The sequence below is a fragment of the Apostichopus japonicus genome, chromosome 17 (assembly GCF_037975245.1).
Source record: "Apostichopus japonicus isolate 1M-3 chromosome 17, ASM3797524v1, whole genome shotgun sequence".
In the NCBI taxonomy this organism is placed as follows: domain Eukaryota; kingdom Metazoa; phylum Echinodermata; class Holothuroidea; order Aspidochirotida; family Stichopodidae; genus Apostichopus; species Apostichopus japonicus.
Genome location: NC_092577.1, coordinates 33,157,801 through 33,169,608, shown reverse-complemented (window position 1 = coordinate 33,169,608; position 11,808 = coordinate 33,157,801). Strand labels below are relative to the sequence as shown.

At 39.7% G+C, this 11,808-nt stretch overlaps 1 protein-coding gene across 1 annotated transcript; it reads left to right on the top strand.

Moving 5' to 3' along the window:
• The first annotated feature begins 305 nt into the window (after window positions 1-305).
• On the top strand, window positions 306-8,712 carry LOC139984598 (sorcin-like). Its single transcript, XM_071998544.1, has 5 exons — window positions 306-540; window positions 1,251-1,464; window positions 3,005-3,160; window positions 4,757-4,900; window positions 6,240-8,712. The coding sequence occupies exons 1-5, from the start codon at window positions 529-531 to the stop codon at window positions 6,464-6,466; spliced, it is 753 nt and encodes a 250-aa protein (XP_071854645.1). The 5' UTR covers window positions 306-528; the 3' UTR covers window positions 6,467-8,712.
• The last annotated feature ends 3,096 nt before the right edge of the window (window positions 8,713-11,808 follow it).

The window sequence follows — 11,808 nt, the reverse complement described above, 5'->3', positions numbered from 1 at the left end:
TTGTAAATTGATATGTCAGCGCTGCTAGATCAATTTAAATTCAACACCGTGAGTTGATAATTCAATTACTGAATTATATACATATCGGCTTGCTATCGCCGGGATTCAATGCATAAACTATTTTACATAGCATAGAATATATTTTAAACATTCAGCTAACAAAAAAAGGTTTTATTATGAAAAGAGAATGTGAACGAGGTGAGTTTCTAACAATTGGTAAAAAAAAGGTGTGTGTGTGTCGAAACAAAACTAAACAACCAAGTAAGAAAGTGGAGCCTAATGAAGACTGTAGTTATGCTGTGCTACCTAACTATTATCAGCAGTTACGTTTACGTCAAACGGGGTGAATCATTAACCAAGTTATGCTACGCAACGATTGATCCACTTAAACTTTTCCTGTTTCAATCTTATCGAGTTCTGCATTCAATTAAAATTTACACCGGCTATATTTTGTTTGAAATTACTATTGCAGGTTTGCTCTTTCGTGAGATATCCTAGTTGAAACCTTCATCCACACCCTCTAGCTAGATGGCTTATCAAGTAAGTATGCGCTAGGGTACGTACAGCACTGTACACATGTGTAGTTTACTCTACGAAGTCGGTTAGGCTCAATTCGTAGTTGAGTTTCGAGTAATTCCAGTTCAGCGAAACAGTACAGAAAATGGATTTAATTGCTGTCGCTGATTCGTCAACATCACAGCCAAGTGCATAAACACGTTCTCAGTATGTGTACAATATTGCATAGCCTACCCTTCAGCCGGACTAAGATAAGGTTAAATTAGTGAGTTATCCTAGCCTTTGCTAGTACTAGTAGTAGTAATTAGTAATACATAACACTAGCCTAATTATGTAGTACGGTAGACTAATGGCATGCGTTTTTGTTCTTTCAAGTATTTGCCTGATTTCGTAAATCATGGTGCAATTTTCATGGACAAGTCTAACACATTGTGTATTAACTCATTGTTTCATTGCGGTATCTGTAGTGTTTGCACAGGGTATCCGAACTCTGTGTTTATGAAATGGAACCTAAATAGCAAAGGAAGCGACTTATGCCAAGTAACAAAGAACATTTAACGAAATCATGCAGTACATATATTTAGATTAATTCGAAACAATAGCAAGTGTTTGCCTTCAATTTACTTGGATTGTTTGCTTTTAAACAATGAAATGAGTTCTTTTAAAGGTGAAGGAGTGTCCAATTGTGTGTTATGGATGTTTTGACAGAAAGTCACTTCATTTATCTCCTTTAGCCACCAGGAGGATACCAGCCGCGTTACGGTGCACCACCACAAGGACAAGGAGGTTATGGTGCACCACCACAAGGTCAAGCAGGTTATGGTGCACCTCCACCTCAACGGGCACCTTATGGGGCACCAGCAGGGCAACCTTATGGTGCAGCTCCATATGGAGGGCAACAGCAGCAACCCTATGGCGCACCAGGATATGGCCAACAACCTCCTGCCGGTAAGTTAGGCTCTGTCCAGGATAGCAATTTTCTGAAGCAGGTTTGCAAATAAGAGGCTCTGCCTCACTCCTGATGAAGATGAAAAGCCCTGATAGCACATCACTGCCAGAATAACCCTTTGGGACTTTCCTAACTATGGTCCCACGCAAAAGAAGCGCAAAACATTCTTCCGCATTAATGTAAATACAGGCGATCGGTTCATACATTTCCCATGAGGTTTTTAGATTATTTTTCGAAGAAGCCTTGTCACTAAGATTGAAATTTCTCCTTACATGAATTCTCGGTTGTATGGAATGGAGGTGGGAAATTGATCCTTGGTTTTAATTAATGTGCATATGGTGGTTTGGACCGGCACACATCCTTCCCACCCTCCCCTTTCCCCACCATTCCACAGAGGACTGACTTTGCACATGCAGATCCATAGGGTGTGGGGTTGTACACAACCCCTTTACAACATCACACAAATATTCAAAATTGAACTTGCGAGGTTGTGTAGCACATCCTTGCGTAAAGTTCTAATTATGGACCTAATTTAAAACCTAAGAATGCCTCAGAATGCACTACTTGTTGTCTAACATTTATATTCTTCTCGTGGAGGAACCTCAGATCCCCAAGCCCCCCCCCCCCCCTCATGGAAATTGTCCTCAACAAACCCAGGGCTACAGCACCTCCGTTATAAATCCTGGATGTACTCCTGACTTGTAGTAATCCTGAGGTCACTGGTGTTCTACATCAAGTCCAAATTATATAACCAAAGTGTCTCTCCCCTTTGAATATTATTTATCACAACCAAATTTAAATATGGGCTTAAGGATGAACGTTAAACTCATTGAATGGAATACAAATATCTTCTGTAATATTGTAGTGAAAACTTTATAGGCTTCTACTGTAATATCAGCTAAATTTGCTTTCATATTTATAGGCCTCTAAGTTAGGTTGCGGGGTACCCCCTTTCTTCACGATATCTCAAGAAGGGAATCATGGGCAGACCTCATATTTGGTGTGAAGGAGTACCACATTGTGTAAAAGAACCCTACTGTTTGTGGTGGAGGGCAAAGGTCATTAGGGGTCATCAGAGGTCAAATCTTGAAACCCTTGTAAACATGTACACCCTCACTATACATTTCGTCAGATTCACGAAGAAAACTGCTCATGTTACATCATCGAAACCACAATGCATTTTTGCATTCTGGTTCCTTCTCCTTTGTTGAATGTTACATAGTTTAAGTGACACCCATACTAAATGCAGTTATCTAGTATAGTTTACTCTCATCCGTTCACTTGGCCCGATATGCTTCACCCGGCAGCCAGTTTGTCCTCACAACGTCACATTCCACCCGATGAGGTCGTCTGCCTATGTCATCAGTGTCTCCGTACAGAAATGATGTACTTTCAAACAACTGTATCTTGGAATATATGGAACAAAATCTATATCGTAGATGACGGTGCCTCATACTTGTAATTTTCTTTGATCATATCAAACTGATAAATTAATATTAATCTTTTTGGTCTTTCCTTGTTCTCTTTATTTGTTTATAGCCGGCCCACCACCGGGTGTCGATCCCAATATCTACTCCTGGTTTGTTTCTGTCGATCAGGACAAATCCGGTCAGATTACTGCAACAGAATTACAGCAGGCACTCACCAACTCAAATTGGTCACATTTTAATGCTGAGACCTGTAGACTCATGATCGGTGAGTACTTCGATATTCGCCGAGGAATTTCATGCCGACTGGTTAGCCTAGCGGTTAGAGCATCCGCTTATTAGTCGGAAGGTTCGGGGTTCGACTCAGGGCCGAGTCATACCCAAAGACTTTAAAAATGGGACCTACTGCCATCTTGCTTGGTGCTCAGCATATAAGTATGGAGTGGGGGAATATGTGTCTGATCTATATGATTTATGAAATATGATTTAGCCCCCTTTGTGGCAGCTCATCGTGTGTAGTCCACAGTGACTTGAGAACGGTTATGGAATGATAATAGACGGTTGGTTATAGGCACTGCGCCATGAGCGTCTTTGGGCGGACACCGGCGCAATACAAAGTACACTATTCTATTCTATTCGATATTGACCGAGTTGCAAGTATAGGAACAGGGTCGATGTCCTATCGGGTTATCACAGCCTCACTATATGGTTAAAACCATGAAACCACTGGAACAGGAGATTTGAGAACCAGATCGGGCCTAGTGGGGCAGTTCTGTCTGGGTCCCCCATTTGGGAAGTCTTAGTGATTCCTCTTCTCGTCGGCCCTCTGCACTGGCAGCGAAATGAATACATCACCCCCTCTCACAGGTGCAAAGAACTCCTCTCCCCTCATTGCCAAACCTTTGGCTGTTCTAGAAAGTCCAAAAAATTTAAACACCTGTTGCTTTATAGCAACTCAGGAATAGTGGTTGCATCTAGCATAATTACATTTTGTTTTGAGAAATTCTGACTTAAAATATTTGAATTGCAAGAATCGTTTGGTTCTCAAAACATTGGTATTCTTCTGTTTCAGGTGTGTCAATTTGGTAAGAGTTTTTCCATCTTATGGTTCATGTTGTATGTAATCAAAAGTTATTCCTGGAACTGGAATGATATCCCTGTGTCAGTTTATCAACAGACACCTGGATTGATAGCAATAGTCTGTGTTTCAGTTTGAGTTTCTAGTTGACAGATATGCTGTTCCATTAATTTGCTGTTTTTTTTATCATAATTTTGTTTCTCTTCAAATCGTTGAAGGTTCTCCAATACAAAGATCAATTCGACAGTGGCCTAGATCCACCTGATTTGTAAAATCAATGTTATATCGAACAGTCCTTACAGTATTAAAGTGCAATTTCTTGCATACTGTAGTAGAATCAGGACCAAATGCTATTATTGTCACCAATTTAGCGTCGAGGTTAACTAGTACCTAGTTCAGTTTTGAAGGGAAAAGAAATGCTCTTATATTATGATGAAAAATTATACTGTATATAATATGTAATATCATGTCATTTCAGGCATGAGCTTTTCCACGAATTCGCGGAATATCCGTGATTTATTTTCTTCCTCGGGGACAAAAACTATTATCCTAACACACTGCAGCATACGAAAACTGGAGCCTATACCGCAATTTTTGCAAAGTTCTGTTATATATTTTTTACCCTAGGCTCATCAATGGCATTAACAAAGCCAATATAGAGATTTAATGTGGCCTGGATGAGCTTTTGAGATTCAAGTGGTCATTTCTAAGTAAAGTAAGAAGAAAGAGACAACGGTTCACTAGTGTTTCAATGATCTTTACTTCTTTTTGTTTTTTCTCTTTTAGGGATATTTGATAGAGACCAGAGCGGTACTATAAACATCCAGGAATTCAGTGCCTTGTGGAATTACATACAGCAGTGGAAAGGTGTCTTTGAACGTTACGATCAGGACAAGTCCGGAGCGATCGAGGCGAACGAATTGAGTACAGGTACGTTTATGATTGGACGTGTTGTATGTGTTATATATAATAATAATAATAATAATAATAATAATATAAGAATTTATAAAGCGCTTTTATCCAGTTAAAAAAACTGCTCAGAAGCGCCGCAGGAGCAAAGTACCCAAAATGGACACAACAGTTATTAAACAAATGGATTCATAAATAAGAACGTCTTGAGTTCTTTCTGGAAAGTTGACACATGCTGGATTGTTTTCAGATGTAAGGGGAGACTGTTCCAGAGCTGTGGAGCTGATCTAGCAAAGCAACGTTCCACATAGGTGGAAGTGCGAACAGTAGGAACAGATAGCATATATTGTACGCTTGAACGAAGCGCCCTGCTAGGTCTGTATTCTTGGAGGAGCTCTTGTAGGTAAGCTGGGGCCAAACCATTCCTTGCTTTATATGTGTTGTATGGGTCGTTTACGTGTGCTTCTGTTGTACAGTATATATTAGGCATTCTTGGTGGGTATACATGTGTCTGAGACAGGAATGTGTACAGTGTGTGGGAGATTTACCTCACTCTCCACTTGTTCCTCTGCTCCGAATCAAAGTGTCCTCCTCGCTTGATTATGTGTCGAACGATCGACTGTTCTTTGATGACTTGTCGATCGGCGACCTTGATGCAATAGACTTTGTTCTTCCGTGAACTTAGTAGCAGCATTTCTCTCAGCTTTAAACCCGAGAGGTAGTGACATCAGCAACCGTGGGAACCCAACGGGGTGGGAGGAGGGGTGGAGGGTGAGTTCTCTCGAGTATTTTGAAAGGAAGATCATGATTGCAGAGTCTGATCTTGAGTTACCATTAGATATTCACACTACAAAGTTGATTGTCCTTCCAGTACCGGACCCCCTTGTATTCTCAAATGTGAACATGGCTCATGTTTGGCTGGGATCAGATTATCCCATCATGTCTGTCAATATTGAGTGTCTTCTGAGATATTAACGGATTATCTTTGTACTATCACCCCTGCATTTGTGCTTTATATATACGATTTTTCGTGGATATCAACTAGTAATTTCCCCAAATGTTTTAAAGTCCAAGTTGTGGGTTTTTACTCACTCTTAAGGGAGGGGTGGGGGTGGGGGGAGGTGTGTTTTGGCTGGTTAACTATTGTTGCCAGTCTTTGCCTAATCTTGCACAGTGCAAAAGTGTTTCCATGGTTACTAGGTCCTGAGGGAACAGGTGAGTCCTTTGTACAGAAGAGAAAACCATTAGCAGGTCAAGTAGGAATCAGATGTTACTCACGTTATTTGTGGCTCGTAACATTTTCATTTCAATCTGATCCTTTATTTTTGTACCCTTTATTTTATTTTTTCTTTGTCACCAGCCTTTGTGCAAATGGGGTACAATGTCTCGCCTCAATTCACTCAGATGTTGGTCGCAAAATACGACATAGCAGCTCGAAGGTCACTCAAATTAGATGACTTCATCCAGGCGTGCGTGATGCTTAAATCCTTGACCGATAGCTTTAGACAGAGGGACACCAACATGAACGGAACCATCACCATTTCTTACGAGGACTTTATGTCCCTGGTTCTCCTGAATAGACCATGAAGTCCCTCCCCCTTGTACTTTCTATTAAAAAAGCGGACACAAACCCCAACCATCATCATTGGCTTAAATAACAGAGATATTTGTTTTCTTTGCGGTTTGGGGTAGTCGTTCATGACAGTTATCTCTATCACATTCAGGGGCGGACTGGGTCCTAAAACCGGCCCGGGTATTTTCCACCTAGACCGACCGGCCCATTATTCATTGATATGCTACTTACATAGTGATCGCCGTCCTGGGGGGGGGGGGGGGTATGAGGGGATTTTTTTTAAAGATTTTTTGGAACTTAAGGAATGCCTAGATGCAAAATGGGCTGTAATTTTTACCAGTGTGGCCAGTCCGCCACTAATCACATATACCGATAATGATGGTTGGGGATTTCGTTGTTGTCTCACTTTGAGATGTTGTAACCTGTTAATATTTGTAAGTTTAAAATTGTCTCGTCCACTCATTAATGTGAATCTATTCGTCCTTATGTCTTCTTCGTGATGTGTCAGCTTTTTGATTTGTATGATAATTCATTCCAAAAATTTCAACGGCAAAAGTTCTGTCTATAACTTTAGAAATGTACAACGAACTTTTCTTTGCTGGCCAATTAGAAGCAACAACTCAGACAGAACCTTTCTTCAAAACTTCTGATATTCAAAGCAGGGAATAAAATTGGTCTCCAAATATTGTGTAGCAGAACTGAACTATCTAATTATACTATGATTTCCTGTGTTTTTAAGAAGAAAAAAATGATCCATAAGCTAGCAGTTTCTCTCTTTGGGCTCAATTTTATAATATGTGTGTATGTATTTTAGATCCTTCTGCAAGCGGGAACTCGCCAAGAAGCCATCATTGGCTTATCAAAGCCTCAAGCTGACAGAAGTCAGTCTCTTACATTCATATTTAACGTCCATGATGATGAATTGTCAATTGTCAACAACTCTGTAACTGGACGACATACGTTAATCTTTGAGTGACTCGAACCGGGGACCTTATGATTGGAAGGCACCGACGTTAACCACTGAGCTAACACTCCTTTTATATATATATTCATAATAAATGTTACTTCTCACCTCTAAGAACCATTCATCACATTTTCAGACCTCTTTATGATTTGCATGCGGTCATGCAAGAATGTACTAGTAGTCTTCCTTAGTTAGGTAATGTATTAAGCAAGTATGAACTTAACATGCAGTTATGTCACAATGATATCAAAGATTTTGTAGTTGTAATAAGTTTGAAAATCCGAACGATATTTATTAATTTTTTAATTTTTATTTTGAAACACTTTGGTTGTGTTTGTGACAGTTTTTGTGGTTGCGATCTTATAAGCACTATCTTTCGCCAAGTTATCAATGACAATTCATTTGGTTGTCAATGCATATTGCATAATTGCATCCCTTTGATGGGGGGGGGGGGAGGGGGAATCGGGGACTGAAATTCTTATTTTTAATAGTTTCAATAGTAGCTAGCTAGCTAGCCAGATGGATTTGGCGACACAAAAACTAAATATCACAAATGTAGTCACCGAGCTTCAGATACATTTATGTGGTTGTTTGAAGAATACAACATGGCCGGCATTCTGACGATATGGTACTATTAAAACGAAAGAAGTGAATGTCTAACTATTAATTTTGGAAAACAAGGAAATGTCAGATATTTTTGCAGTTTGAATGAGTTGTCTGCTCCGCGTAGTCGCTTACTAACAGATATATAACATTTCAAGAAGTTGTGGTGCCTTCAAACATACAATCAGCTAGAACCTTTTGACCATGCTAATCTGTCCTATGACAGAGCTAATACTAGCCTATACTATGCATCTCAAAACGGCCATGGTGATACTACAATTTGCCATTAACTGATGTGGCTCTTGATTGGCTGCTTGCGTAGTTCCTGGTGAATCGAATATTCCATGAACTTCTTACATTTCCCAATCCGCAAATAAACCTTGATACCTTTTGAGAAGTAAAATATTGCAGTTATTAAAAAACATCCAGTCGATTCAAGAGTTTTTACATGTCGCCATCTCTTTCAGAGATCGGTACCGTTTAATAACGATTAGAGATCGGTAACGTATTCGAGATCGGTACGGTTTAATAACGATTAGATTTCTGTACAGTTTAATAACGATTTGCTTTCCAGCATGTGTTCCATTTTCATTTAATGTGATAAGTGATATGAAAGAATTTGTAAAAATTGCAATAAGGAAATTTCGAAAACGATTATTAGTAAATAAAATGCAAGCAAATACGCTATAGAAAGTCAAATAATCTTCATTAATTCTTGTATTTTAACAAGCTCTTTTATTGCCACCCTCAAAACATGTTGCCTGAGACATGTACATGTATCTGGAAAGGTAGTATCTATTCCCTTTTCCATTGGTTCTAAGCGGGGGGGGGGGGGGGAGGCGGTCCAGTGTATCGTCAAGGGGCGCCGTGCCACAGACCCCCCCCCCAAAAAAAATCGTAAGAGAAAAACAGCAATAAATAAGAGAAATAAGAATGAGTATCCCAAAACATAAAACCATTCAAGGCTTTGCAAAATGTAGCACCCACCATTTTGCATATAAGCCACCTTGCATAAATAAAGTGTCAAAGGGGAGGGGGACACCCCCTCCCCGTAGACCCTCCGCTAGGACGGGGAACAAAGAAAGGTTCCGCCCGGGTGTCAGATTCCAGTTACGCCGCTGCCCTTTTCATGGGACTTTTGATACGTACCGTCATATATATATATATATATATATACGGCCACAGTCTCGATGTAAGGGAGGGGTGGGGGGGGGGGCTGAGAATTGATCAGGTAAGTCGTTTGGTCTTTGTTCCCAGGCTACATCTTGGGTGACTTTTCTTTAAAAAAATAATAATAATAATTACCTTTGTCTGGAAATAATATGGAGGGAATCAGAGCCTCTATATATTTTCTACTTTTGAATATTATAAATTTTGCTAAACATTTGGGGCCAATAGTGATGACCTTTGTAGGGGCCACAACTCCCCCCCCCCCCAAAAAAAAATCCCTTAAACCCGTCAGAGAAACTTATATTTTCTATTTGGAAGTTAGTCATGTTTAAAAGTCATGTCTGGGAGCTTGTCATAGTTGTACATCCGTGACACTTGAACATATACCTCTCACATTGATGTTGTTGTTTTGCTTTTTACATTTCCAAGGTAACATACTATATATGTGCTGACAGTGAGGCCCCTGCCATAAATAGATCATGTTGTGTAGAGCTTCAATATGTTAGACTCAGCATTTATTTTCAAGTTCATGCATTTAAGTGAAAATAAGGAAATCTGTGCAAACGGGGGGCAAAGTGAAAGTCACAGTAGAATTTAAAGAAAGGCATTTTGCTCTACTTGTTTGTATGCTCACAACTGTTTCCTGGCAATTAATTATAAGTTGTTCTTTTATTCTTAAAGTTTAACGAAAGTGAAATCCATTGACCGTCAACTTTTTAAAGATATTAAGATTCGAGTAGACAATCTTGGGAAGTGGTTTCATATTATGTGGAACAATTTTTTTAACTTTCATATTCTTTTGTTTGAACATTTCGTACCACTTCAACACTACTAGTGATAATTACTATAGTAATTGCTGAATTTGCAACTGTTTACCGTCAAAACAGCTTAGCAAACACAAAACTATTCGTGACAAAATTAAATAGCACTCGAACACAGATGAAAGTCCTTACTCTTCACAATTCTTCCATTTAATCAGTATATATGTTCCTCTTTTCAAAGAAAACAAATGAAATATTTCAAAAAATGGCCATTGGCCACAAACCTGAGTTCAGTGTATTTGAAATGAAGTTTGTGAAAGCAAAGGTATAACATGCGACATGAACAAACGGAGAGAAAAGGGTGAAACTCTTTGCCAAAACGATTTGGATTTATTATTGAACTGTTTCATTTTCAGTCAGTGTTCCTTCATTTGTTCATTCTTTGTTCACAATACATCCCCTACCCCCAGGGACGTAGCTAAGGCCTGATGATTGGGGGGGTGTAGTGGCTGAAATTCCAACTGGATGGGTTTTGGAGCCAGAAAATTCCGACTGCTGCCTTGTACCCCCCCTACCCCGCACTAATCGTCAACGATACGGTCAGTGTCAGTCAGACACCCCATCTCTCGCGACTGCACTTATGTTCCGAACTTTTTTCGATACATTTGTACCTTATGGGGCAAAGTTTTTGCTTATGTTGATGGCACTTTTAAGCTTCCGTAGATTAGCATTGGTGTTTTAATTGTATACCGTAGAGACAATGTATACCCCAACGACGTAGCCAGGAGTTTGAAAGAGGGAGCACCTTTTGCGATTGATATGGGGGAGGGGTCTAAGGGGAGGGGTCTCCCCCTCCCCTTTGAGATATTTTTGAACAATTGAAGGTCCTTAGATGCGATCTGGTGCAATTTGTTGCCAGTTTCATCATTATCATATGATATCATATTATCAGCAGATTTTGTTTCCTGTTCGAATTCTTTTACATGTTCTTTTACATAATATACCAGAAATACATTTGACGAACTTAACTGATGGACAATATAAACTTTCATATTTTTTAAGACAGCCAGATGTGCAGTGGCGTAAAAACAAATATTGTTATCGCCGTGTATTAGCAGTGTAATAACAACAGTTTTTAAACATCTTTTTCGACACTGAAAGGGGGGAGCAGTCGCTCCCCTGCTCTCCCTGGCTACGTCCCTGTATATCCTGAACTTACTTGAAGCTAGCGAACAGGGTCGACCCACCCAATAGCAAAATTAATACATAAATTATCCGAATTGAAGCTGGCGAACGTTGTATTTTTTTTTAGAGTATTCAAAATCATACGAAGTTTTGTATGGTGGAGTATAAGGATCGCGAGATACAATTTCTCAATGTGACGAGGAAAACGTGGTAAATATGACTGATTAAAGGTCAATTTTGATCGAAAATTTTATGCCACTCACAAATTACAAGAACATATGAAAATAAGAGTGCGACAGTCAGAAAAATTAGAGTGCGACAGTCGGAAATTCCGAATTGAAGCTGTCGACAGTCGGAAATTCCGACAGTCGGAAATTCCGACTGTCACACTCAAATTTTCCAACTATCGTCATTTTTACCAAGATTTGGGGGGTGAGACACCCCCCACACCCCCCCCTCTAGCGACGTCCCTGCCTACCCCCACCCCACCCACCCTCAATACGGCTTTATGTTTTCTTATAAATTCCTAAATATTTTGTGGACCTCTTTGCCTGGCAATGAAGAATTTTGATTGACTAGTACCTGATATATGATGCCACTGATGGAAACATAGAGTTTTTAAAGGTTTACTGGTAGTAGCGATTTTAATAGATTCATCGTGTTACTCTTTCTA